This window comes from Strix aluco, chromosome 26 (assembly GCF_031877795.1).
Source record: "Strix aluco isolate bStrAlu1 chromosome 26, bStrAlu1.hap1, whole genome shotgun sequence".
In the NCBI taxonomy this organism is placed as follows: domain Eukaryota; kingdom Metazoa; phylum Chordata; class Aves; order Strigiformes; family Strigidae; genus Strix; species Strix aluco.
The window spans coordinates 738689-764652 of record NC_133956.1 but is presented as its reverse complement, the minus strand read 5'-3'; the positions used below and the strand labels follow the sequence as shown (position 1 = coordinate 764652).

The 25964-nt window shown below is 54.8% G+C and overlaps 2 protein-coding genes across 7 annotated transcripts; one reads left to right on the top strand and one right to left on the bottom strand.

Moving 5' to 3' along the window:
- Positions 1–3882: 3882 nt before the first annotated feature.
- Positions 3883–12591, top strand: ZC3H12A (zinc finger CCCH-type containing 12A). Its single transcript, XM_074807213.1, has 6 exons — positions 3883–3939; positions 4096–4581; positions 7699–7838; positions 8610–8844; positions 9405–9511; positions 9628–12591. The coding sequence occupies exons 2-6, from the start codon at positions 4226–4228 to the stop codon at positions 10647–10649; spliced, it is 1860 nt and encodes a 619-aa protein (XP_074663314.1). The 5' UTR covers positions 3883–3939; positions 4096–4225; the 3' UTR covers positions 10650–12591.
- A 5808-nt stretch (positions 12592–18399) lies between these two features.
- On the bottom strand, positions 18400–25513 carry MEAF6 (MYST/Esa1 associated factor 6). Of its 6 annotated transcripts, XR_012620983.1 has the most exons (9): positions 25363–25513; positions 25131–25246; positions 24966–25053; positions 24422–24467; positions 23614–23806; positions 20487–20516; positions 20326–20383; positions 19660–19693; positions 18400–19176 (listed from the first exon to the last, which is right to left on the bottom strand). XR_012620983.1 is itself a non-coding variant. In XM_074807214.1 (8 exons), exons 1-8 carry the CDS (start codon positions 25456–25458, stop codon positions 19168–19170), a joined length of 612 nt encoding a protein of 203 aa, XP_074663315.1. In that variant the 5' UTR covers positions 25459–25513; the 3' UTR covers positions 18400–19167. The 6 variants fall into 6 exon arrangements, 4 of the variants coding, with proteins under 4 accessions (XP_074663315.1, XP_074663317.1, XP_074663318.1 ...); XR_012620984.1 differs by lacking the exon at positions 20487–20516; XM_074807214.1 differs by lacking the exon at positions 20326–20383.
- Between the last annotated feature and the right edge of the window lie 451 nt (positions 25514–25964).

The window sequence follows — 25964 nt, the reverse complement described above, 5'->3', positions numbered from 1 at the left end:
TAAATAAGGCCATTTAAATTGTCTTTAATTAACATAAGTGGTCCCATATAGGCATTTATAAATGAGGTTTAATTAGCCCATTTTTAAGAGCGAGTTAGCTGCCTTGAGCTTCCCTAAGTAGGCAAGCCAGGTCCACGGCCACTTTGCTGACAAGGCTCCTGATTGAGGCTGGTTAGCAATAGTTTTGTAGCGTTGGCATCTCTTCCCACGGAGCTGGCACGGGGCCAGCTTCTTCCCCGCCAGCAGATAATAAGATCCTTGAATACCACCTATTTTGACTGCGTTAAATGTATGAGTGGGAGATGAAAGGCTTTGCCAGAGGACGAGCTCTTCCTTTAAAATCTGGGACATGGGAGTGGTAATCCCTAGAAAAATCCCTAGAAAAATGTGATGTCAGGATTTTATGAGACTTGTTCATGAGCAAGGAACCAGACTGGAGGAAAGCTTACGCTGAGTCAGCAGAAACCTGGAAGGAGACGGAGGACTGGGAGGGACTGAGCCCATCCCTGGGACAGGGCTCCTACTACCCCGCTGTCAGCGCTGCCCCCAGACGCTTTTGTTCCTTTTCACTCACTGGGAGCCCCGGGACAGACAGAACCCTTCGGCAGCGTGAGATGCTGCTGGCTACCCTCGACACCCAGCCCGGCACGGTTGGGCACATCCCGTGGTCTGGCCTCGCCTGCCCGCTGCCCTCCCCCTCGCTCTGACAAGTTCCTCCTCAGGAAAGGCCCCGTGCACGCGCCCGCTGCGGAGGGGATTTCCACCGCCTTCCTGTGGGGCAGATCCCTCGCAGCTGGACGGCGGCACCAGCACCGCTCACGGCCCAGCAGTGCCGGCGGACGGCCCGTCCCGCGGCGGGAAGGGGACGATGCAGCCCCGCCGAGCCGCCGCACCAAGCCCCCCCCGGGTGCCTCAGACCAGGGACCCGGGACTGTGTCCCCCCCGCACCCCGTCCAACCCCCCCGGCCCGACAGAAAGTCAGAGACGAGGGCCTGAGCTCTGGTGCGCAGCGCCGAAGGTCGGCGGTGCAGGGGGCCGTTTGCTGGGGTCTGGACGTGGAAGCAGAGCGTGCGAGCTGGAAAGTGAAACGCGGTGGAGGTGCTCAGCACCCCTTGTGCAATCCATGAAATGGTTATTGGCACGTCTCTGGCAGACTCGGTGCTATTTAGGCTCCTCTGAATAGGGCTGCCTTCCCTCCTCCCAGCCCGATGCCCCGTTCTGCAGCTCCTCTGGCATTCCCCACTCCAGGGCAACTCGCGGCTCCACGCTCCGGGCCAGTGGGCTGCTGCGATCACAGTTACTGTTCCCCGGGCAGTGACGGCACCGGGTGAGCAGAGGGACAGAGACCTCGGGGCGTTGGGAGGAAGCAGGACGCAGCTGGTTCTTGAAGCCACGGCGGAGGCGGCAGCAGCCACACAGCGTGAGGCCGGGGGACAGCGGAGCAGAGGCGTGACTGTCCCCGAAGACACTCCAGGCACACGGAATTTAACCGCAGTACCTCCGTGCTGCATAGTGCAACGGGTCAATACACTTTCACATCACACCAGTTAAGTGAGAGCCGGGTTCTGCCTTTGGACCGAGAAGCCGTAGGAGCCTTTCTCAGCAGCAGAGGAGGCGGCACTGTGGGACAGCTCTGCTCTTGCAGCCCCTCTCCCTGTCCAGGGGACCCTTCCTGTGCCTCAGGGCAGAAGCAGTCTCCTGCCTTGTAGTGACAGGCCTGGGTGCATCCCTGGTCCTGCAGAGGCTTTGTTCTGGAACTCTTCAGATCCTCGGAAGCTGCAGCCTCCACAACAGCCCTTGCAATGCCAAACAGCTGAAGCACTTTCTCTTCAAAGCAGTTTGCCAATGTGAAAGAGTTAAAAAAAAAAAATCAAAAGTAACCAGTGGAAGTTTTGGGGTGTGGCCAGCCTGTGACCCCTTCTGAGTTTTAGGGTGGAAAAGCCAACAGCCCCTCTCTCTATCCTGGCTTCTCTCTTCACCAAATCAAACCAGGCAGCACACAGTTGCTGTCACTGCTTTGCATAAATCAGAAGATCCAGCTTTGTAGCTCTTACTTGGGGTACTTCCTATAAAAAGCACATCTGTGGCCATACTTTTTGGTGCAATAGACTTTAGCCTGGAAGCAAAAGCACACAAACAATGCTAAATTCATGCTGACTGGAGTAGATTCCAAGGGAAAGAAGAGTTGGGAAAGCACCTACTTAAGTACTGACTAAGGATATTATCTCTGATCTGAATCTAGCCTCTGTGTGTGTGTTACTGTTGAGTACACAGTGCGGTTTCAGACACGGCCAGAGACAAGAAAAAATGATTGTTTCAGGGTAACCACAAGGAAGATAAATGCAAATGTATTCCTGTAACTGGGAGAGTTCCCTTGCTCTTAAGCCGGGCTCTGGTACATGGCCTCAGGGAAGCAAATTTGCAACTACCTTCATTAAATTGTTTAGGAATGATTAATCAGAAGTCAGAGACGTAAAATTTCTGCACATTGTGAAATGTTAGTTCAATTCCTGCAGTTACGTACTGTCTGCAGGGGTGGCTTTAGCGAGTAGTCAGGGGACAGGTCCCGGTGGCTGACACATGCTTCCTATCGGCTCTTATCTCCTCCGAAAGCCCGGGCTGATAAAGCCTCCGCCGGCTGAATCACAGCCACCTGCATCACGTCAGGATCAAAGTGGTGCAAGAGACGGTGTGTCAGAGAGTCCGGCCTCCCGCCCGGTGCACGCCCGGCGTGTGGCCAGTGCAGGCACCCTCGGGGCTGGTCGCCGCCGGCGCAGGAGGGGTCCCGACGGTGGGAGACGCTGCCAGCGCCCCGACGGCGCTCTGCCGTGTCCACCCCTCCGGTGACTTCAGTGTCACCGTGGGCTGTGTCCAAGCACTGGCTGCTGGAAGTGCAGCTCATCCAGAACGTAAAAATACCCAGAGCACCTCTGCCGATGCACCCGGAGCTTGTGGCTGTGCATTCACCTTCTGCCTGAAGCTGCCTACAGCTTAGGCTTGGCTTAAACGGCAGCGGTGCCTCCTCAGCGACTCCTCGGGGACTGCAGAACTGTCCTTGCACCTGACACAGCCCTGTTCTCTGTCCTGTTTCCCTCCTTTTCCAGTTTCAGCTCATGGGTGGCCTCTGCTTTCCAACCGGGTGCTGGGGCTGGAGCGATGTTTTCCTGACGCCTCTTAGGCCAAAGCCTGGTCTTACCGCGGTGAGGGGCAGCAGGCTGGCACCGCCTTACGCCCGTACGGCTCAGCAGAGGCCTTGTCCCCTGGGGAGCACCGGGCGCCCGATGTGGAGCTCTGGGACCCAATTGCCATTTGACATCCAGCTCTGATGGTGGGAGGGGAGTAAAAAACGGCCAGAACGGCCAGAGTTTTCATGTTTTTAACCTCAGCGAAACAGCAGCCAAGGACAAGCGGGAAAACCCTGTGAGGAACCAGCTTCTGTGCGGCGTCAGCCCCAGCTTGGGCCACCTGCCCCAGCGCGGGGCTCGCCGGGCCGAGGGGCCGCGGCGGGGAGCAGGGGCCGGCCCCGGGGAGCACAAAGGCCCGTTCCGGTACCGGGGCCGCTGCTCGGGGCAGAGCTGCACAGAGCCCAGGCGGCTGCAGCGGGGCCCGGCTGCCTCTGCCGGGGTCACCCCGCGACGAGGCACCGGCGGGAACCGACGGCGCGGCCGAGCCCCGGGGAGCCGCAGGCCCGGCGGCAGAGCCCGAGGCGAGGCCGCTCGCCGGGGCCGGGCCGGGCCGGGCCGCGCCGCCTCCCCAGCCCCGGGGCCGCGGCCGGGCGGGGCGCGGGGCGGACCGGGAAGCGGCCGCCGCTCCGCCCCCGCCCGCTCTGTCCTTCCGCGTTGGCGCGGCGCTGCCCGGGCCCCGGTATAAAGCGGCGGCCGCCGCCCGGCCCGGCCCGGCCCCATGGCGACGCGGCGGCGGCCCCTCGGCGACAGCCCGGTAAGCGCGGGCGGGGGGCGGCTTGGGGGCGGGGGGCCCGGCCTGACCTGACCCGGCCCGCCGCGGCCTGGCCCTGGCGGGGCCCCGTAGAGGCCGGGCCCGGGGCGGGGGGGGGCGGCGGCCGGGCCCGCTGCTAACGCCCGTCTCGGCCCGCAGGTCCGGGGCGCGAGCGGAGGCCCGGAGACCCCCGCGGGGAGCCGTGAGCGCGGGCAGCGGCCCCGCCGCGCCGGGCGGGCCTGAGGCGCTGCTGGAGGCGCTGGCGGCCGCGTCCCGGCCCGCGGGGAGGATGAACGCGGAGCCGCCCCGGGAGGCGGCCGGCCCCGGGCGGGAGCCCTGCGGCGGCGCCGAGATGCAGCTGAAGGTGGATTTCTTCCGCAAGCTGGGCTACTCCTCGGAGGAGATCCACGTCGTGCTGCAGAAGCTCGGCCTGAACGCCGACACCAACACGGTGCTGGGGGAGCTGGTGAAGCACGGCCCGGCCGAGCGGGAGGGCGCCGAGGCCCCGCCGGAGGCCAAGGAGGCCCCGCTGGTCCCGCGGGGGGGGGCGGCGAACAAGCCCCCCGCGCCCACGCCAGCCCCGGAGGAGCCGGAGAGCGAGAACCTGAAGCCCATCGTCATCGATGGCAGCAACGTGGCCATGAGGTGCGCGGGGGGCTCGGGGCGGGTTGGCCGTGGGGGCCCCGCGGGAGCTCTGGCCGGGAGCTCGGAGCCCCACAAACCCGGGGGGGTTCTCTCCGCCAGCAGCTACCGCTGGGTGCCCGGGTAGTGGCTGGTAATATTTTCCGAGGCACCTCACCAGCCTGTGCCGCTCTCACGAGGGCGAGTGTCGCGTTCGCACGCACGGTCGGGCCTCTCCCGCCCCTGCTCTCTGCCAGCCCTCGCCAGCGGGCGCGGGGCTCTGCCAGGAGCGGGCACCCTTCCTGTGAAATCCAGACGCTTCCCCCCCTCCTGAGCTCGGAGGCGGCTAACTGAAGGTACACTGTCCTCTTACCTAATGGCTTCATGTGAGTCTCTGCAGCAGGAAGTTGCTCAATAAATAATTACAGGTTTAATTAGAGAACACTCTGTAATACGGAGCCATCTCCTGCACTGGAGACCGGTCTCCAAATTGTGACTTGTATTCTGGTTAAATTTCCATCCAGCGTAGAGAGCGGATGAGGCGTCGAAGGGGCGCTCGGGCCCCGCGTGTCACCGAGGCGGGGCTGCCCCTCGCCCTCGCACCGGGTGCTGGTGGCGCAGGCGCTGCCGAAGCCGCTTGGGTGGCAGCAGTGACCTGGGGGTGCAGGAGCCCTCGTACCCATGGAGCACCCAGGAGCTCTGGGCTGGGTATTTATTGCCTTGATGTCCCTGCTTTCACCTCGGCTTGTGGCCCCACGATGGCGAGCGTGGCCTGCCCGCCCCCCCCGCCCCGCTGCTGCCCTCCCCACCCCTCCGCAGCGGGGTCTGGGCTCTGTGAGGTTAATGCACCAGGTTTCTGGATCGGGCTCAGTCGTGGCAGTCCGAAAGCAAGCTTCCTTCACTGCCCTTCAGCTTAAGGGGGCTCGGAGGGTCTGTTTGTATACACAGACTTTATTACAAAAACTAAACCTGGCTGCAGCCAGAGCTGCTGCCTGCGCTCCTGCAGGCTTTGTCTGAGGGGAGAGCACTGCGTGGAGATTTGTTTCCAGGTGTAGAGTTTTCTAAGCTGTGGCTGACAGTTCTGAGAACAGGGCAGTTCTGAGAAAAGATGGGGTACAGTCTGCTGGGCGGCCTGCGAGCAGCCTGCGAGTCCCGGGGCAACCAGGGAATTCTGATGGTGATCGAGCGGGGCCAGTGACCTCGGTGTCTGCAGGGGGGCACAGCCCCGGTCCGGGGCTCTTCAGCGGCTGTGCAGTCACTTGAGGAAAATGGCCCATTGTGAGCCCTGAGCTGATAAGTGTGACTCTTGCAGTGAAGTTTACCTTAGATAAGTGCTCAGGCTTAAACAGCAGAATTGGTTGGGGCTTTTGAATGAGGAGCCTCTTACCCATGGAAGTGATCCCAAAAAGTGCAGGAGGGATCACAGCAAATGTGACTCAGGGCAGGCCAGGCGGTAATAGCGCTGCCAATAGGACAGAGTTTGACATGAGAAAAGCAGTTTGGCTTTTTTAAGCAATTTGCTAGAAGGGGAATTCCATTCTGAAACTTCCTGTATTGATGGTGTGATGTTCCCTGCTGATTCATTTGCAGTGTGTACAGCGGCCTCCCTGAGCAGCTCTTGACAAACATATGCAAATCATAGTGGAAATTAGCTTTTACTTCCTTCTAAGGGAATTTTTTCTTGGCTGCTGCCAAATCAGATCAGCCCAAATAGCTACCCTCTGTAGATTTGAGATTGGTAGCAGGGACTCAAAAACAAAACAAAAAAATCTCTGCTTTTCTCATTTATCTCTAAAAGATTATAGTAAGCTGTGTCTGGCTGTCTATAGCAAAACCAGTCTGACACTGGGGAAGAATTTTAGAGCATCTTTCTTCTGATTGCTAATATCAGCCTTTCTGTAATTTAGGATTCTTAACGCAGGTACGCTGGGTGTCTCTCTAGGTGTTAGTTTTGTTGCTAAATGTATAGTTTTAGAATAAATATTTTGGTACAACTCTTCAGTTTTCTTAATAGCTTCAGAGAAGGGCGAGGATGGGAGGAGAAGTAAAGCTTCTTTCTAGTGGTGCTACAGAAATAGTGCTGCTTAAAACCTCTGCTGGGATGTAAGCTCTTCACTAATTACTTCATGGAGGAGTTGGCTGGCAGGCTAAGTGGTGGTCAGAGCTGAAGTGTCATTCAAGTGCAGATGGGAAGAGTAAGACTTGGGGCAGGGGTAGTGCCCAGGTGGGGAAAATCTCACTGAATTATGAGACCAGTTATCTCCAGTATAGTACCTGTTACCGGAGTGTTGTCATGAAGCGCAGGCTGCTGAGATCCTCAGAATGGCAAGTCGGGCTGTGATGCAGAAATGTTGAAATCCTGCCAGAACAATTATCAACAGAAGAGCTGATTACACTGTAAATACTGGCACTTGTAAAACAGGAGTGGTAGTTTCCTCTTAGAAGTTCTGGAAACTTACTGATATGACCTAATAAAGAATTAAGAAGCAGCTTTTTGTGCGGGTACGCAGCTTCTGCTGCTGTTGTCAAGCTTTGCTCTCAAACTGCCAAATGCTGTTCAGAGGTTTGGCACTGACCCTGTTAACAGGAGATGGGGCTGTTTTGTGCAAATAGTGCATTTGTAACTGACTTTTTGGGCCATAATACCACAAAGAAGCGTTTTCCTCAGTGCTGATGTCCTTGAGGTAAGAGTGCATAAAATGTCTTGTTTTTCTTAAGCTATCAGAATAACTTCACAAGCAGAACACCTCGTGAGGGCACAGTTTACGCTGGCAGAGGTTGGCCGCTGGCACTAGCTGGCAGAATAGGACGAAGGGTGTTCAAGATCACATTGTACTCAGGGCTAAAAATAAAGACCTGGAGTCCAGAGTTGAAGCAAAGGCTTTGTTGGGAGCAGCTGCAACAGTTACAGCTGCTTTCTCCCTTGCGGGGAGGATTTGGGTGTTCACTGGTATGTGGAGGTGCTAAAAGCAACAGTCATTCTGTGAAGATCTTGGTGCCCAGCGACCAATACTGACTGTGCTGCTCTTAACACTTCTCCCCTGAAGGTTGCCTGCATTGCTGGATCCATTTGCTTAGTGTATTGCCTGACTAGTCTGTGCATAACCTGAATATTGAAATCCTTAATTTTCTTCGATGCAGCCATGGAAATAAAGAAGTGTTCTCCTGCCGGGGTATCCTTCTGGCTGTCCAGTGGTTTTGGGACAGGGGACACAAGGACATTACAGTCTTTGTGCCATCTTGGAGGAAGGAGCAGCCACGACCAGATGTACTTATAACAGGTGTGGAAATATGAAAACCAAAAGTAGCTTTTCAGGCTTACTGCTTTGTCACTTAATGAGCTTGCAAAGTCTGGCTAGTCAGTAATTAACTTATGAATGGAAGATCTGAGCAGTAGGAGATCCAGTAAGCTGAGCTGACCAGTGAGAATTAGTCATTAACGTTTCCCCTAAGCAAGTTCTTGCCTGGATCAGTTGGAATAAGCCAGAAAACACAGAATGTAATACTGCTGTGCTTCCTAACTTGCTGTCTTTTAGTACTTGAATTTTTCCTCTTTCAGGGACACACCTTCGTGCTAAGTATTTGACACTGTAGACTGTACAGAATTTCTACGTGCTAAAAGTTAAAGCTTGATGGGAATTTAGTCAGAATTATTCAAATTGAGGGGAGTTTGCTCTGAACTTGCAAACAGCTGAGATTTCTAAGTAACTCAACCCAGAAATCTATGCATGGAGCATGGCACTATGAAAGATACTCCCTGCCAGTCTTAAATGCAAGTTGTGCTTTTGATGCAGAGGATGATGTGGATGGGACTTGCTGTGTTACTGCAGGCTCTGTGGGGTGCTGAGTGCTCTCGGGTGCCCCGCGGGCACTGGGGCTGGGGATCCACCTCTGACAGCCTGGAGGATGGTGTAAGAGATGAGAATACAGCCTGGGCTGTGGAGAGATGAAACCACTTTATGTGAACTCTGTCGTTTATTTATAATGTTACTTTATTTGTGCAAAAAGGCCTTTGGGCTGTGTGAGTGTGTTCACAGTTGTGTTTGTTCTAGACCAGTACATTCTCCGTGACCTTGAAAAGAAGAAAATTCTGGTCTTCACTCCTTCCAGGCGGGTTGGAGGCAAGCGTGTTGTCTGTTATGATGATCGATTCATTGTGAAACTGGCACATGAGTCGGATGGCATTGTGGTTTCTAACGATACTTATCGGGACCTGCAGAATGAGCGTCCTGAGTGGAAGAAATTCATCGAGGAGCGCCTGCTGATGTATTCCTTTGTTAACGACAAGTATGTTCCCATTCTTCCATTGCTTTTAAAAAAGATCAGTGTGAGCATGCTGTCTTGTTTTGATGAAGCAATAGCAAGTGATGTGTGAAAAGAGCAAAATGCTGGTATGGAATGAAAAAAGAAAAACCTGTAGAGATTTTTTTTTTTGTAGAAGAAAGTGTGGTGGGAAGAACTGCCCAGCTGTGGTGAGGTACGAAGGCATAAGGAATTGGAGTCTCCTCAGTAGCTGTTCATGGCTTGGAGCGAGGAGCTCTGCTGTAGTGGAGTTCCTAGGAGAGCTCCAGGGCTTGATTTCCTCACAGGACAATCATTAGCAGGCCCAGCAGCAAGTACTAGTTCTGGTCAGCAGCAGAGCACAAAACCTCTCCTGTGCCCGAAGTGAAGCGTTTTGTGGCGGCCTTTACCAGGTGGCGGGAGGGTTATCTCTGTGCTCAAGGGGGATCTCTGCACTTTTTGGGGCTCGGGTAGCTTTTAATCTTCAGTGAAATGGGAGACTGCAAGAAGAAATGAAACCCTGACTCAAAGTGAACTGCTCCTGATGGAGGCTTATTTTTCTTTAGGTTTATGCCTCCAGATGATCCCTTAGGGCGGCATGGCCCCAGCCTGGATAACTTTCTCAGAAAGAAGCCTGTGGTGCCAGAACACAAGAAACAGCAGTGCCCTTATGGTAAGACCTGCCTTCTGAACGTGAAGACCGAGGTGTCTGTGCAAGTGTAATTCATATATTTAGTAAAATTCAGCTGGTCGTTCCAGGCTCATCCCATGCTCTGCTTTTCCTTGCAGGGAAGAAATGCACTTATGGAATTAAGTGTAAATTCTACCACCCCGAAAGGATCAATCAGCCCCAGCGCTCGTTAGCTGATGAACTCCGAGCCAATGCAAGGTTGTCTCCTACCAGAAGTACCAGTGCCAAGGAGGAGAAAAAGGGCAAAAGAGGTTCCCAGGCAGAGCTCTTGTGCTCTGTGCCCACAGAGAGTGATAAAAGCTCTTTGCAGAAGGTCTCTGCGGAGAGGAAAAGCTTGACACACAAAGCAAAGCCCAGCGATGTTGCGCTTCAGGTCAAAGGCTGTGTGTCAGGCGCTGTCCTGCCCAACAGCGGGAGCCACAGGCCCTCGGACAGGTACCAGCAGCCTCACATGGACTCTCTGTCTTATATCTCTCAGGAGCACCTCGACTCGGGCATCGGGTCTCTGGAGAACCAGCTGTCTGACATGTGGCCTTACAGATCTGCCGCTCACTGTGACCATTCCCATGCTGACCCGGTGGCCGTCTGCACCTGTGGCAGGCAGAGACCCGTCTACCCACATTCTCCCAGCTTAGAGCAAAATGGTCTGGTCTCTTACAAGCATGGTTCCCACAAATCTTCTTCCTCCGGTGCTAGCTTCTTGCAGTATAGCCCCGAGATGTCTCACTCAGGACCACCTCACTCTTTCTCAGGCTACGGAGTGCCTGTGCACCCCGCTAGCGCCGGGCAGTACAGTCTGCCCAGTGACTACGGTGCCCCTGCGCCCCATTCCCGCGACTACTGGTCAGAGCCGTACCCGGTGCCGCCCCAGGTGCGATCTGCCAGCGCACGGGACCCGCGTTCGGTGCCCAGAGCCCCGGGGCCTGCCTACGCCGACTCCTGCCAGTGGGCTCTCTCCGACCAGTTTGCGGAGGAGCGGGCCAGCGTGCACGTCAAGCTGTGTGGCATATTCCACCCCCATTTAGTCGATGCTGTGATGAGCCGTTTCCCTCGGCTTCTGGACCCCCAGAGGCTAGCTGCAGAGATTCTGACGTACAAGTCTCAGAACCCTGGGGTCTGAGGCGGGTGCAAGGGCGGCCGGGTGTGGGAGAGGCGCGGTGTTTGCACCATAGATGCCTTCTGAGGGCTCCTCCTTATTCCTTGGAAATACCAGGCTCCGGCTGGAGGCTGGATACCAGATATGGTGGGCTCGCAGCAAATTCTGGTCTAGACATGTGTCCCTCGGAGAGGTGAGAGCACCCTGGGGTCCCCTCTGCCCCAGAGGCTGTTGAAGAGGTTCCGGGTGTTGAACAGAAGAGGCTGCAGCTTCGGAGCAGGATTTTTCCTTTGGGGTTGTGTGGTGAGTCAGGCACACCCTAAACTCCTGCAGTTGTTGAGAACCAAACGTGACCTTACTCCCCTCATTCGACTGTTTTGAGATGGCTTAGTGTGTTACCAGGCGTGTGGCGGGGGGACTCTGGGGGCTTGGGGAAGAGCAGGGGGAGCTGCCTCTGCAGTGGCGTGAGGCTTGTTTGTGAAGACTGAAGTGCATTGTCAGGGCTGTTCCTAGCTCTTAACTAGGCCTCTTTGCTAAACCCTGCCATGCAGATCTGTGGAAAACGTCAGATTATAGATCTAGTACAAAGCTAGGGTTAGCTGACTTCAGTTTGGTTTTATTGGTGCACTTCTGTAACGATGCTTGCCAGACCCCTCCCGCTTAAGCTCCCCCTCCTGAGATGGTCATTCTCCAGTCCGTACCACAAGTGCTTAGCCAGCTGCTCAGCTCCCAGAGATAAGAGGAGCTAGGGGTGCAGTCCTGTCCTGGGATGAGGCCTGACGCTGCTCCCAAGCTACGTGCGAGTTGTGTTTGGAAAATGCTGTTGTTGGAGCGTGTGGGTGCCGCTCTCGATGGGCTCCAAAGCACTGCCCCTGCCTGGTGACTGTCTTGGGTGTCTCTGCACAGCGCTGCCCAGGAGGACTTAGGATGTTGTTTGTGCCTTTTGTTTTCCAACAGCAATAGCTCTGAGCATTCAGTAAAACAGCTGCAGTCCTGTCTGGACTGCTGCCAGTACTGTTCCTGAGGAATCCTTAATATTTTTCTCTGTAAAGCTGTTGCTTCATCTTCTTTACTAATGTTTCCCTGTCCCCTTCAGCTTCCTCAGACTATAGCAGCATCCAAAAATGTAGAGTAAGACTTACTTGGTAAGACTGTTCCCCTTTTCCCTCTTACTCAGTAAGATGTTTTTTACTGTAGATACTGTAACAGATTTTAAATATGCAAAACCAATTGCTGTAGTAATTGGTTCTGGTCCTGGAATTTCATTGTGCTCAGGACACAAAGGTGTTTCTTGCACTTGCAGGCCAGAAGCAGTTGATTTGTTGATACACATTGTATCTGTGTTTTTCGTTATGTTTTTTAAATATGTCCATCTTGTGGTTAAACCAAGGTTGTTGAGTGGCAACTTATGAAGGGGAGCGTGGAACACAGCTGTCGGAGAACCCTCCTCAGGAAGGGTTTTGTCTGTTGCTGTTCTTCCCTCTGACTGTCCAAGGAGTGACTTGCCCAGACTGGCACCATGTGCCATGAAAACCACAGGGACACAGAAACCTGTATCCTGGTTAATTATGATACATTACAAATTAGTAATGTTTCATGTTAGTAAGCAAAATGCTTCTTAATTTTAAGTAACCTGATACTTTGCATATTTGTAAATTACAGGAAAAATGGTTTTTAATGTTATTGTCCAGCAACTTGCTGCTTGATGCTGTTTTTAATTAGTACTATTCTTGACTCAGCCATTGTGTTACTTGGCGTGGTGTGTTTTGTTTTTCTGGTGGAAGGCTGATATATGCTGCTTCTCTTGCAATCAGAAGATTAACATTTTATACTCACAAGCTGACATTTTACTGAACTTTCTGTATTATTATGCAGTGTATAGTTTATGTACTGAATGGAGGCAGCCGTGTGAAAGCCATGGCAAAGTAAGAACTTGTGTTACATAAATAAAAACTACTGAGTTGAATTATTTGGTCACTGGTGGCATTTTGGAAGACCATTCCACATTTTTGGCTGGCTTTCCAGGAAGGTCAGAAATGATCCTTCCTCCCTGGGGTTCCCTGACAACCTTCGATCTCCGTACGCAGTCTGATGGCTGGATATCGATGGGCTTGTTAATTGGTGCGGTGTGACAGGTCAAAAAAATCAAATTGCTCCGAACTGCTGTAGCAGATAATAGCGTGTCCAGTGTTCAGCATTGCAGCAGCCTGTGGTGGATGGGCGGGTGCAGGACAGCACACTCGGAGCTGCTGCGGGGTAAACAGCGCGGGCTGTGCTTCGGTTTTATGGGCAGTCTGAAAATAAATACGTGCTTTATCCAGTTTGTGTAGCACATCTGTGTCAGATGATGATACAATAATTAACTGTAACATGTCAAGACTTTGCTCTAAAGTTTTGTTATAACTGGGAAGGGAGTGCAGCAGGAATGCCAGTGCTCGTGTTTCTGTGTGAGTCTCCCCTCCGACCCGTGCTGCAGCACAGCATGTTCTTATCTGACTTGTTAAATAACTTTATAGTCTTTATTCAGATTAATACAGGGCAATGACTGTTTCTAGTTAATGAAAAACAAGGAAATTGGGTGCTCCTGGAAACAGTGCTGTGTTTCAAAAACCAATCTGAAACCTCACAGTCTGGAAGGTCGCTTCCTGGCTGGGGGAGAGGAGCCCTCCCGAGGGGCCGTCCGAAGGGACGGCGAAAGCTCCTGTGGCTCCCTGCGTGGGGACGGGTGGCTCAGACCTGTTAACCAGGTGAAGAGTTTTCTGCTGTTTGTAGTGGGGTCTGTGGTTGAAAAATGCTGCAGGATTTTAAGGCTGGTCTTCCTGTAGGATACCTTAATAGATCGTTTTAGTTTTGTAGGTGTGAGGGGGAATGTTTATTTTTACTTCTTACAGCTGGACTGGTACAACTAAGGAACCAGTGCAGGAGGATGGAGGTTTGTTACCGTAACCAGGACAGAGAGAGCTGGTGGCCACTTCAGTTATGATGTTAAGGGCCCTTTTCTATTGCAGTGACAGTGCTGGTGCCCCATGGAGCAATTTGGGAGAGTCAGACACAAATCTGCTTAAAATGATTCCCACCAAGTGCCACCCAGGAAGCGCAGCCGCGATCCCGCCACTGTCCCTCTGAACTCCCATTCTCTCACACAAGGATTCTGCGTGAGTGATCCTGCACCTCCCAGTGCAGCCTGTTCCCGTGTACCTGCCACCTTCTCGTGGGCCCGTTCCCCTCGGGAATCGTGGGGGATGCTGCTCAGAACTGTGGCTCCAGCCTGTTGTTCCCGCTGTGCAGTTGTCCCAGTTGTCGGCGCAGAGCCGGAGCAGCTGCCTGCCCCCACGCCGCCGGGGCCGCTCGCTCTGCTGCTGTTGTAGAACTTTCAAGACGCTTCCTGTGGCTCACCGCTTCCTCGGGGCACATCGATGGGGAGGACCTGTGGTGACTGCTGGGCGCTTGCCTTGTGCTCCTTACCCATCTGAAATGGTTCGACCTTGTTAGCTTAGAGATCTGTTAACGTGAGGGAGGTCACACGCAGGCACCCTGATGAAGGCTTCCTGCACCTGAGCGGGGCTGCCCTGCCTCTGTCCTGTTGTGCTGAGCCCTGCAGGGGCTGGATCCCCCCCAGCAGCTTTTCATTACCCCGTCAGGGTGAGGAATTGCTGCTGTTCCCTTTGAAAGGGGGAGCCCCGGGGCTGAGCTGGAGAAGGGGGTGCAGGAGGCTCCTGAAAAGTGTCGGGGCACAACCATGGGCAAGAGCAGGGGAATGGCTGAGGTGACCCAGGGCTGTTCCCGTGGGACAGTGGGGCCAGCGGGACCCGTGAGCCCGTCCTTCACCAGCGCTTCCTTCTGAATCAAGCGTGCCCACCCTCACCCTCCTTCTCCCTTGTTGTGTTCCTTCCTGCTCGAGGCAGGTGCCCGCTCTCAGCGTGAGGCCGTTGCTGTGGCCGCGTCCTCCCCAAAGCGCACGGCGGTGTAAAGGGAACCCAGGAGGGAGGGGTTGGGGCAGGAAAAACTTAGGTGTGAAGGTGAGGAGAGGGAGTGAGGGGGCTTGTAAAGAGGAGTGGGGGGTCCACTAGTGTGTTTTGGGGTAAGAAGAAGAGTCTCCATTTGTGCTAGAAATAGATGGAAAAGGTAATTAAATATCATCAAAGGAAAGGCTTTGCTCCCACTGCACAATGAAAGGATGAACGGGCAGGGGAAGGGCCTCCTCCAGAAGTCAGTGCTGCAGGATATCTTGACTTCGTTTCTTTTAAAATCAATACTCAGAAGAGGGAAGGAAGAAATGGGCAGCTGTGCTGTGGCAGAGGTCAGGCTGGGGTTGCTGGATTCTCATCTCTCTTCCCCTGGGCCGGGCGGTGACCCAGGAAGGACCCTGGGGGGTGGACGCAGCCCCCCAGCACAGGGGGATCAGGCTGTGGGGGTCTGCGGGGCCCCAGCCCCTCCCCAGCATTTGCTCGCCTCTCCCCTGCACCAGCCTCGTGCCCCTCTTCCTTGCTGAACTCTGGTTTGAACCCAGCTGGGTCCCTCCCATCGGGGGATTTCCAGGATGTGGCTAGCTCGGCTCGAACATTTTAAGGCATTTCCAGAGGCAGAAATCTGACCCAAGGCTCCTGAAGGGGCCGTGGGAAAGGGGCTGTGATGCAATGGAAGCGCGTGTGTGTGGGGGCCGCAGCGATACCCCGTCTGGGGCAGGCCACTCGCCAGGGAAGCAGGTTCAGCATCAAACTGCTGGTTTTACCTGACCCCGAGGCTGTGGGGCTGTTCCTCCCTGCGAATGGGACGAGGGGTCCCGAGCACAGCAGCGGCTCTGCCCTGGGCGTTTGAGGCAGTGTGGGGCACAGTCCTGCTGTAAGACAGAGATGCAGGAAGCGAGTAACTGCAGATCAAATGTTGCACCAAAGCGAACAGAGAAGTGCAGGAGCTGGGGAGGGTCTGGGTTGTGCTGGGGGACAGGAAAGTGGGCAGGGGCTGGAAGGCTGGTGCTGTGCTGGGATGGCCGTGCTGCCTGTGCCAGTACTGCCAGGGCTCACCCTCCAGCCACCCATTTTTCAGCTTGCCTCTCACCAGCCTCTGTGGGTGCCTTGGGTTTGGGCCTGTAATAGCCCTAAGGCCAGGCTTTGCTGGCTGGGAAGTTTTCCCTTAAGGAGCTGCAGGAGGGCAGCACAAGCGCCCTCTCGCTGCCCCAGTTTCTCCTTAAGCAGACTGCCCCGAGCAAAGCTCAGCCCCGGGGTGCAGCAGTTGGGGGTGCAGCAGCCAGCTGGGCCTCCTGGCAAAACCAGGGCTGAGCAGCAGCGCTGAGCTCCCCCAGGCCTCCCCCTGCCTTGCACAAGTGTTTTGCAGTAAATACAGCGTCTGGTTGAGCAATAGGTCAGGAGGATTCGCATGGCACGTTGGCCCTGGGGAAAGGTTTCCGCAGGCTGGAGGCAGCTGTTGCCTCACTCCCTGGGAGCTGCAGTGGTGGCTGAGCTGGTGAGTGTGGCTGATGCTGCTTCATCTCCCCCTCCACCTCCTAAACCCCGTCCCCAGCAGTCGCTCTCGGAGCGGGGCTGGCGGGGGCTTTGCCTCAGGAGCGCTGACCCACAGCCGCAGCGGGGCCGGACCTCGTTGCAGAGTGGCTGCCTGGTGTGGCCGGTGCTGCTGCGATTCCTGTGGCCCTTGGCCCTGCCCCTGGCCCCATCCCTGCAGCGGGGCCGAGGCTGCGCTCGGGGCTGCGGGGCCGTTCCCTGGTGAGGGCGGCTGTTCCGCAGCACTGCGGGGTTAGTGCCCAGGCACCATCGGACGAGTCTGCCTGGTGCTGGCAACAGAACCAGACTGAAAATATTCCCAGAAAAGCCTCTGTGCTGGAGGCCAGTGCTCAGAGCTGCAGGGCCAGGAGGAGCTGGGACGTGGGCTCAGCCGTGTGCCACGGGCTCTCCCCGCTCACCCCCAGCCCAGAGCCAGCACCAGCTGCGGAGAAGGGGGAAGAAGTGGGAGTTCGCTCTGGTCTGCCCCAGAGGACGATGCCTGCATGGTGGCTCAGCACAGCCCCCCTGCCTGGGAGCCAGTTCTAGGCCCAGACTTGTGCAGCACGTTGGTCCCTGCCTAACGCCCAGGCCGGGTGTACGTGAGCAGTGCCCGCAGGCAGGGACAGCGGGACCCTGGTGCTGCCCGTGCCGGGGGGCGGATGCCCCTGGATTAGTGGCTGCCTCCTCCTGGGGGCAGCCACAGCCTCTGGAACAGGCCCCTTGCCAGTGAGCAGCTTCACCCCCCCCTTACCTGGTGCTCTTGGGCTGTGCCAGACACTTGCAGGGTCGCTGCTGCCAAGGGTGGAGGCAGCTGACGGTGGCACAGCGCGGTGCCAGGCCCGCGGGCGAGGGCCGTGCACATGGGGCTGGCGAGACTCGCTGGGAGTGGTGGGAACGGCCAGGAAAAGCGTTTGCCCATCTCTGGGTGAGGAGCGGCTGGTTTGAGCCTTCGCGCAGGGCAGGATTAGCTCCCGGGAGGGAGGTGCCACTGCCACACGCTCCCATCAGCGCGGTGTCACCGGGGGTGGGCACCCGGCCCCTCTCGTCTTGGCACCCCGTCCCTGAGGAGCTGCGGGGCCCAGCCCTTTGCAGCAGGGTGGTGGCCCAGCCCCTGTGGTGGAAGGACCAAGCACACACCGACAAGGGAACCAGCCGCCTGTGCTTCACAGCTGCAGCCGCAGGGAGAGCCTGTGGCAGGGTGGGAGCTGGATCAGGGTCCTGAGGCTGGACCAGGGCTTGGGCACAGGGCAGCCTTTTGCCCCCACACCTTGCTGGGGAGCCCAAGGCTGATCCTGCTGCATGTGGGGGCTGGGGCTGAGCCAGATCTGCCCTCCCAGGGGTGGGTGGGAGGCTCAGCACCCTCCCCCAGCCACTTCCTCACCCTTGGCTGGGGCTGACTGACCCCACCTGGCCCTTCAGAGGGGGCAGAGGTGGATTTCCTCAGGTGTGCCCCGAGCAGTCGGTGCCACAGTGGCACAGCATCCCCGGCTGAGCCCATCTCTGGGGCCAGGGACCCCTTGGCCACCCCAGGAGGAGCCGGTCCCCCCCGAGGGCTGTCGCAAGGAGTCGGCTGAGTGTTGCGACACGTGTGCGGAGCGGCTGACGGAGGGGCCTCATCTGGCCAACAAGGAAGTAAATGGGGCAGCACTTGGGTTTTGCAATCCGGCCGTGGCTCCAGTATCTCCAACTCGTGCAAGGTGACCAGGAGACCTTACCCCTCATTCCTGGAAGCTCCCAACAAGTTGCTGCAGATCAGGAAGATGCTCCTTGCTGGGCTCCACCGGAGACAACGTGCCCAGGGCACAGTCAGCCCCGGGGGTGACCCCTGAGCTGCAGGGGCAGGGCCTGGCTGGCACCGAGGGATGGAATCACGCACAGGGACATGGAACACAAGCAGGACTGCGCCATCCTGGCCTGTGTCCTGCGGTGCCTGGGCAAGGCAGGACACATGGCTCCGTCCCGTCTTGCCGACACCCCGCTGACACCCTCACTTACATTTTCTGCCTGTCACAGAGCTGCTGGCCCCAGGAGGCTGCCTGGGCACAGGGGTGGCTGCCAGGGTGAGAGATCACAGCTGGAGATCAGTGCCTGGTGATCCTCTCCAGCACCCAGCGTTACCTCTGCCAGAGGAAAGAAGGCACCAAGGAACCTCCTAAGGGTTACAAGACAAGAACAGCCACTGTGCCAAAGTGGAAGAATTCCAGCACAGTCCTCATAAAGCAGGAGGAGAATAAAAAGCACCAGGAGTCAAATTTTGGACTGAACAAAACATGAGAAGAGAGACAAACATGTAACTTTATTGTTTATGTACAAATGACAGAAATGTGTATTAAAAAGAGAATCCACCCCACCTCAAAGACAGCAAAGAGCAAGATGGCTTCGAGCTCCAGCCTTCCCTGCATCTAAAAGCACTGCGTAGATTTTAGGGGATGGTGTTTACAATTAATGTTAGAGAAAAGGGTTAACCCCCTTCTTCTCTGAGTAAGAATCAAAACGAGCTGTTCCACAAAATGAAGAACCTTCCACTCTACATGGATTAAAAGAAACCAAAAGTTGATTTGTTAACTATACACTTTGGTTTAAAAAACCAACAAAAAACCCCTCAAAACAAAAATAAAACTACAAAGCTAAGTATCAGCAACAGAAGTAATCTAAGTCTTACAACATGGATGGGACATACCGAATCCTACCCCAGTTCCAGTGGAAAAAGAAACCCCTCTCCGTGGGTTTGCAGATGACAGGGGTGGCAGCAGCAAGATCAGCTGATTTTGGGAAGTTCCCGACTGAGGTGGAAGCACGGAGCAGTCAGGAATTCAGGACTACCACTACGACTACACCTTAGTCTTCCTGCAACTCAGGTGATTTAAAAATGATGCAAAGTACATGGTCCAAGATTTTCTGCCCCCATCTAAGTTCTTTAGAGTGAGCCACTCGCATCTGCAGACACTTGGCCAGAGCTGCCATCGTGCTCGTTCGTCGACTGGCATTTTTCTCAGTGGGGATTCATGGAGACCTAAATCCCAGGAGCATCAGCACTGATGAGTCTAGTAGTCCTGCAGAGAAAGCAAAGGACAGGCACATTAAGACCTTTCTGCCTTCAATTCTGCTTGCAGAGCTGGGACTCTCAGCCTTCTCTCATTTCTACATACCATTAGTTGCAGGCAAAACAGAAAAGAGATTTTTTTTTCTTGTAGCTAAACATTGAAAAGAAAGGACCCTTCAAAACCTTAGGTCAAGAACACAACAACCAAAATCGGATGCTTCTAACGTTCCAGATCGTGACAACAGGATGCAAACCAGCTTTTTTCATAAAAAGTGCACAGGACTTAACTGTGACCTAGCCTCATAACGAGCCTGCCTGCGCTTATTTACTGTTAAATCCACAAGACAATCCTTATTTCATACCACGATACTCCTCAACCATGAAAATAAGGTCTTAAGTCACAGCAGAGGGAGGCTTTTTAAGCTTAGGAGTCAGTCAGCCACTCAAGTCTACAGATGAGCAATGAAAACAATGACAGAGCACTGATACTTACGGCTCTTGGCTTTTTGTTTAACTTGAGATCAATCCTGTGGTTGGAAAGATAAGAGAAACGTCCATTTCAATACATTAAACCAACACTAGAGTTCAAAGAACCAGCTACTGCATATGGCACAGGCTACAACAAAGACTATTTGGTTAATTCAATCCACATTCTCAATTCGGCTGAGCCAAATCAGTGTCCCAGTGTTACTGGACAAGAGAGCAGCAAAGAGACGGAGAGTGGATTCTTTATTATTTGCCAAAAGGTAAATTCCGTCCATTCAGAAAAAGAATTAATAAAGACTCATAATAAAAATCACAGGGAAGTTATGCAGCATAAAGAAATAAGGTTAAATATGCATGCTCTATGTTAATTTGTTAGATGTGTAACTATGCCACAAGTCATTATTCAGACATAGTGGTAATGGTTATTTACTTGGAATAGAGATAGGAGTTTAAGATGACAGGGATGATATGAGTCAAAGGTACTGAGTTTATTACATTTTTCCAGAAGGAAATATCCAAGTCTACACTAATCTCCTTAAGAAGCAAAGCCAGAAGAATCAGTTTTTAAACTAAGTTTTTAAGTTAAACAGTTTATCTATTTTAAAATGAAATAGAAAGGTAAAGAAGAGTGAAGTTAATTTAATTTTGCTGAAGTTATTAAATAAAATGTTACCTCCATCACGCTTTTCTGTTTTTAAAAAAAACTTCCCAGCCTAACCTAATATACATACCTACAATTAAACAGATAAACTATGGGTTAGAAAGGTCTCAAAAGGCACATTGGTGTCTACACACTAACAACACAGCACAAGTACTAATTCAAGTCAAACTTACTCAAAGTCATAATCAAACATGCCAGACGGGCTGAGGGGCAGCATTTGAAAGGAAGAAAGCAATAGAAATTAATATACTAATGAATTAAATAAATTAGTTGATTAGCCACCCTAGTGAGATTACTAAAAAATAAAATAAAATAAAATAAATTATAAATCCAGTGTTCAAATGCCATAAAGTTCTTAAGATATCTTAACCAGAATTGGGCACAAAAAGCACTCCAGATTTGGCAATCCAGAGTCCCCCTCCCCAATCGGATTTCTGGGAAAAAGAGGTGTTAGAACAGAAGCAGAGTGGTTTCACCGAGGGGATTTTAGGTGCTGAAGGGAGCTCTCAGATCCGTGAGCGGGCAGAGCAGAAGGGATTTGCTGGCGAGCCCACAGGAGCGGGTGGTCAGCAGCGGGGGCCTTGTCTAGATTCTTACGGCAAAGCAAAGCGTGTTCAGGCAGAGGCGCAGACACACAACTAGTGGCCAGCTCTGCCCTCGAGCGCTCCCACAACGCACACACACGTCCTCGTGCACCCGCGTCCGTCAGGGAGCTACAAGAGAACAGGGTCAGCTGGCCAAAGCTAACGGCAGTTTGGTGCCCCCCCCCCGCCTCGGCGCTCGCACCGACGCCGCCTCCAGCAGCGGTTCTGCCCCACAGCCGACGACTCTGCGTGTGGAAAGGGCTGATCACCAAACCAGCTCCGTCCCAGCAGTTCCAGCACTGCAGGGCTAAGAGCAAAGAGTGCTGCTTTCTCCCGAAAGACCCGTTAGCCATGGAGATTGCTGAGCGCTCAGAAAACAATCATCTTGGCCTTCCTGTGGTCTCAGAGGGAACAGAGGACTTCAGTAAAGACACTGTAACTTCCACCTGATTCCCCATTTTTGACTGTTCGAAGTCAAACCACCTATTCCCACCAGTTCTGCCCAGTCCGAATCCAACTTCCCACGCTGCTCTGGGCGGCAGAAAACCCGGGGAGTCAGTGCACCTTCAGGTGCCTGTTCCCAACGGCTCCCAGCTCATCAGGAACACGTGAGCAGAACTCAGACGTACGCTGGCACGTGGAAGAGCTTCTGAGCAAAAAGAAACGCCAATATTCTTTTTATTTTCCTGTTTTTCATTCCGTGACACTCAAGAAACAGACACGTGGGTCCCTTCCGAAACGCACTCTGGGCTGCCCTGCGTTTTAAAGCCCTTCACTGCACTTTCAACAGACCAGGGCTGTTTTGTTGTTGGGTTTTTTTACACCTAGGTATATTTGAAAATTGTTTGGTCTTTTCTGCCAAAATTTAGGGCATAGTCAATAATGACAATAGCAATTTTAACAGAGTTTTTATTACAGACAAACTAAGTTTTCTTCTTTTAATTACCTATCTGGCCAGTCTAAGCATTACAAAGTAGTCAAGGACTAACTTACTAAGGCTTTCCATACTGCAGGTGTGTCCCGTATCTCTTAGGAGGATGAGAATTGCCGTACCAGATCAGACAGGGCTCCTCATGTCCAACACTCTGTCCCCAACAGTAGCCAGCACCAGCTGCTTCCGTGGAAGGGAAGTAGAAGAAACCCCAAAGCAACACAACCTGTCAGTAGGGCAGTTTCTTCCTAACTCCTGTCGCTAAAGTTCGGGTTACGTAACGGAGCAAAAGGATTTATATTAATTACAGCATTTGTATTGCACCCCGCTGCGTCTGCAGTGGCTTGGCTCACTGTCTAAGTGCTAAGTAGAATACCTCATAATTTGTTTGAAATAGCAATTTTCTTAAGCTGTACTTCAGTTTTACAGACTCTCTCTGAACTTGTTTACAGATGTAGTTTCTTGTGTTATACCTGAGCTTCCTTCCAATTGTCTACAGGCAAAAAAAGTTTTGAACTGCTCTGGATTCCCAGCTGATGAGGAACCAAAGGGACATCCAGTGCTTTAGGATCTGCCCAATTAAGACTGCTGTAGGAAGAAAATTCTGACCTAAGAATTAAAGGCATGCTAACGACTCAAAACCTAATGAAGGAGAAAAGGCAGTTAAGCATTCTTCAAGCGCTATACCTACCTCCGTATCTCCCAAACCAACCTTCCCCAGCAATCTTTGGAAATTTTTACCACTTTTCTTTAAAACGTTTCTCTTTTGCAATTGTATGGGAAGGTCCCTTAAGGGGGAAAGCCCATCCATACACAAATCCAGCATGAACACGATTTTTAAAAGGTCCTTTACTTCTAATAATCTCTGGGTACCGGTTCCAGCAACCACCTCCAGAGAGGTGCGGTTCTGCAGTAAATGTCTCCTCTTTCCAAGAGCTCGGATTTCCGGGGTTTGCCCCTCAGGGCCTGACTCCACAGTGCACTGCCAGGCTCTGCAGAAAGCCTTGGGCGAGCTCAGCTGAGGGGCCCCGAGACCTGGGCAAGCAGCAGGTCACGCTGGCCCGTGGCGAGCGGCGCTGCAAGGCAGGGAGTTTATTTCAGATTTCTGAGCCGTCAGCCCGCCACGCTGCACCAGGCCTCGGGCACACCTGGAGGGGCAGAACTGCTCACCTGAACTCAGCCCTAAGGAGTTGGGGAAAGCTTTGTTTCACAGGAATTTCAGGTCAGTTTAATAACAAGCGCTTTGAGGTTAACGTGGCAAAGCAACTCTTCTATGCCACGATCAACTCGGTTTGGGACACGACGGCTGGAAGGGCTTGGAGTGGAAATCTTAGTGAAGAGACTGGGAGTGTTCACAAGCCCCAGAACATTCCAGTTTTCTTTTTCACCCCATCTCCAAAGCACGTACTGACTTTCCTTCTTACTTGGCTCTGCAGAAGCCAAGAAGCAAGCTCCGGAGGCCAGGACGGCAGGAAGACAGCTCGGTTCTCCCGGACGGACAGGAGCACTGACCAGCCCGGTCACAAGCACAGCTGCCCTGGACTCAGCACCCTGTGCTACCTGGGTAACTCCTTCAGCATCATTTCCCCTCCCTGACACAACGGGGGCAATGGGGTCCTGGTGAACGCTACAGGGTGCGTACAAATAAAAACCAGAAGAATTACCAGAACAAACGACCTGAGCTGCCCATTATTGTAACAAGTGACTAGTTCCTTTCACGTCATAAAGCAAATTCACCAACAGCCAATTCCGAGGCACGACAAGAAGGCTGCTGGTACCACTAACCTGTGCCGATTTTTGTTCTTCCGTTTTTTGTGGCTGCTGTGGTGGCTCCCAGAAGAAGTGGAGGAAGCAGCTTTCTGGGGTTTCACCCCCTGCACAGACCCATCCAGCTCTTCAGCATCCTCCTGGCTGGGCTCATTCTCTTGGTTGTGGAAGTCTGGAGAGGTGTCACTTTCCGTGCCACTGCCCGGCTCCCCTGGACCGTGACAAAGAGACGAGCACAAGGGTCACCCCCCCGCAGCCCACGGCCCTGGCAAAGCCCTGCGGGGAGGAAACGACCCCCAGCAAGAGAGACACGCTTACGGCCAGGAGGCTGATAGAAGAACCTGAAAAATATTTCTGAAGGACAGCAAGTTACCTCTTCCGCAACTGGAGCAGGCTAGAATTGCATCAGATTTGGTATTGATTACAAAACCATTTTTAAAAGTCATGAACATAAGTGGCTCCTCTCCATGTTACCTGCAACTGACCCACAGACACACGAACAGAAAAGCCTTGCTTCAGCTTCAGCTCGTCTAACCTCCTCCAGAGAGCACCAAACCCATTTAAACAAGTTTTATGCACGATAAACTCTTACTGAGCATAAAAGCTTACTCAAGAAAGAAAGCTCAACTTTACTTGTGTTTCTCCCAGTGCCACTTTGCTGCTGCGTGGCCAGAGGCTGCGCTGGGAGCACCCAGGAGCCGGCCCAAGAGCAGCTGCGGGTCCCCGGGCAGGAGCGCTGCGGGGTCCAGGCAAGCGGAGGCAGAGCGGAACGTGCGGAGATGGACAATTCTTCCCAAATTCCGTGAGAAATGAAAAACTGACTTACGCTTCTCAATGAGCTGGTCCTGAACTCCAGCCAATGCACTGACCGCCTAGAAAACCGAAAGGGAGGTTAATGAAAGCAGGGATTCACTTACCACTTTTCAAATGCTCGGAGACACAGAGATCACCTCGCTGAGAAACACCCATCAGGCCTTCGCCTGCAAGAGCTCACGACCTAACAGCAGCACGGCAGAGCGGGGTTAGGCACAAAAATAAAGATATGGATGGCAGCGACCAGCGTGGGGCACGAGTGGTTCTTGACTGTGGTTCCCTGTGGCCTCTCTGGGCACTAGGAAAAGGGTTTCTGAAAGATGCTGTGACGGGGGGAATAGGGCAGGTACAGGAGCTGAAATGGAAAATTGGTCCTGCCACAGCCCGGGCGACCACCATGAGACCAGCTGCCCCGAGAACTGAGAGATGGGGACAGGGACAGGGCACAGGGACAGGGGATGGGGGACAGGGATGGGGCACAGGGACAGGGGATGGCGCACAGGGGACGCGGAACAGGGATGTCCGCTCGCCCCGCGGGGGCCCGGCCCGGCACTCACCGCTGCCGAGGTGACCGAGGACTTGCTGAAGAGCCGCTCGGCCTCCTTGAACTTGCGGTTCCTCCGGTCGTTTTTGCTGTTGGAGTTCCTGAAAGAGGCAGAAAGAACATGGCGGGGGCCCGGCGGGCGGGCGCGCGGGGCGGGGCCGGCCGGGGACTCACGCACTTCTGGTTGGTGAGGTAGCGGTCCCAGCCGCGGATGATGTTCCCGTACATCTGCGTGTCCTCCAGGTAGCTGCCCTCGAAGGCGTAGATCTGCCGCTCCAGGTTGGCCAGCGTCTCCTGCCGGGCACAGCCAGCGCATGGAGCGGGCCCGGCCCCGCGCCCGCCCCGCGGCCCAGACCCCGCCGCCCGGCCCCGGCCCGGCCCCGGCCCCGCCGCCCCGGCCCCGCGCTCACCGCCAGCTCCTGTTTGCGCTTCACCAGCTCGGCCAGTTCCCGGCGGGTGTCGGGGATCTGCGGGGGGCCGCCGGCCTTGGCGTGCAGCGCGGCCATGGCGGCTGCGGCCTGCGCGGGCCGGGCGGGGCGGGGCGGCGGCTGCGCTGCCGGGAGGGGCCGCCGGGGGCAGCGCCGAGCCCGGCCCGGCCCCGCCGCTCCGCTCCGCTCCGCTCCGCCCCGCCCGGCCCCGCGGGGCCGCCGTCTCCTCCTCCTCCTCCTCCTCCCTCCCCCCCGCCGCCCCGCAGCACCGCTCGGGCACCCCGCGGCGGGGACGGCGGCCCCGGCCCCGCGACCCCGAACCCACAAATCTCGAGGCCCCGGTTCGGCGGCGGCCTCGGCCCGCGGGTCCCGGCCGGTAACGGGCAAACGGGGCGCGACTGGAGGCCGCGGCTCCGGGCGGGGGGAGGCGCTCACCGGGCACGGCCCGTCGGCTGCGGGGTGACGTCACTCCCGGCCCTGGGTGACGTCACTCAGCCTCCCTTTCCCACCGCGCTGGCAGTGCCCCAGCTCCCACCCCCCCCCCCAGCCCGGGCTCGGCTCCACACACGTTTGTCCAATTCCAT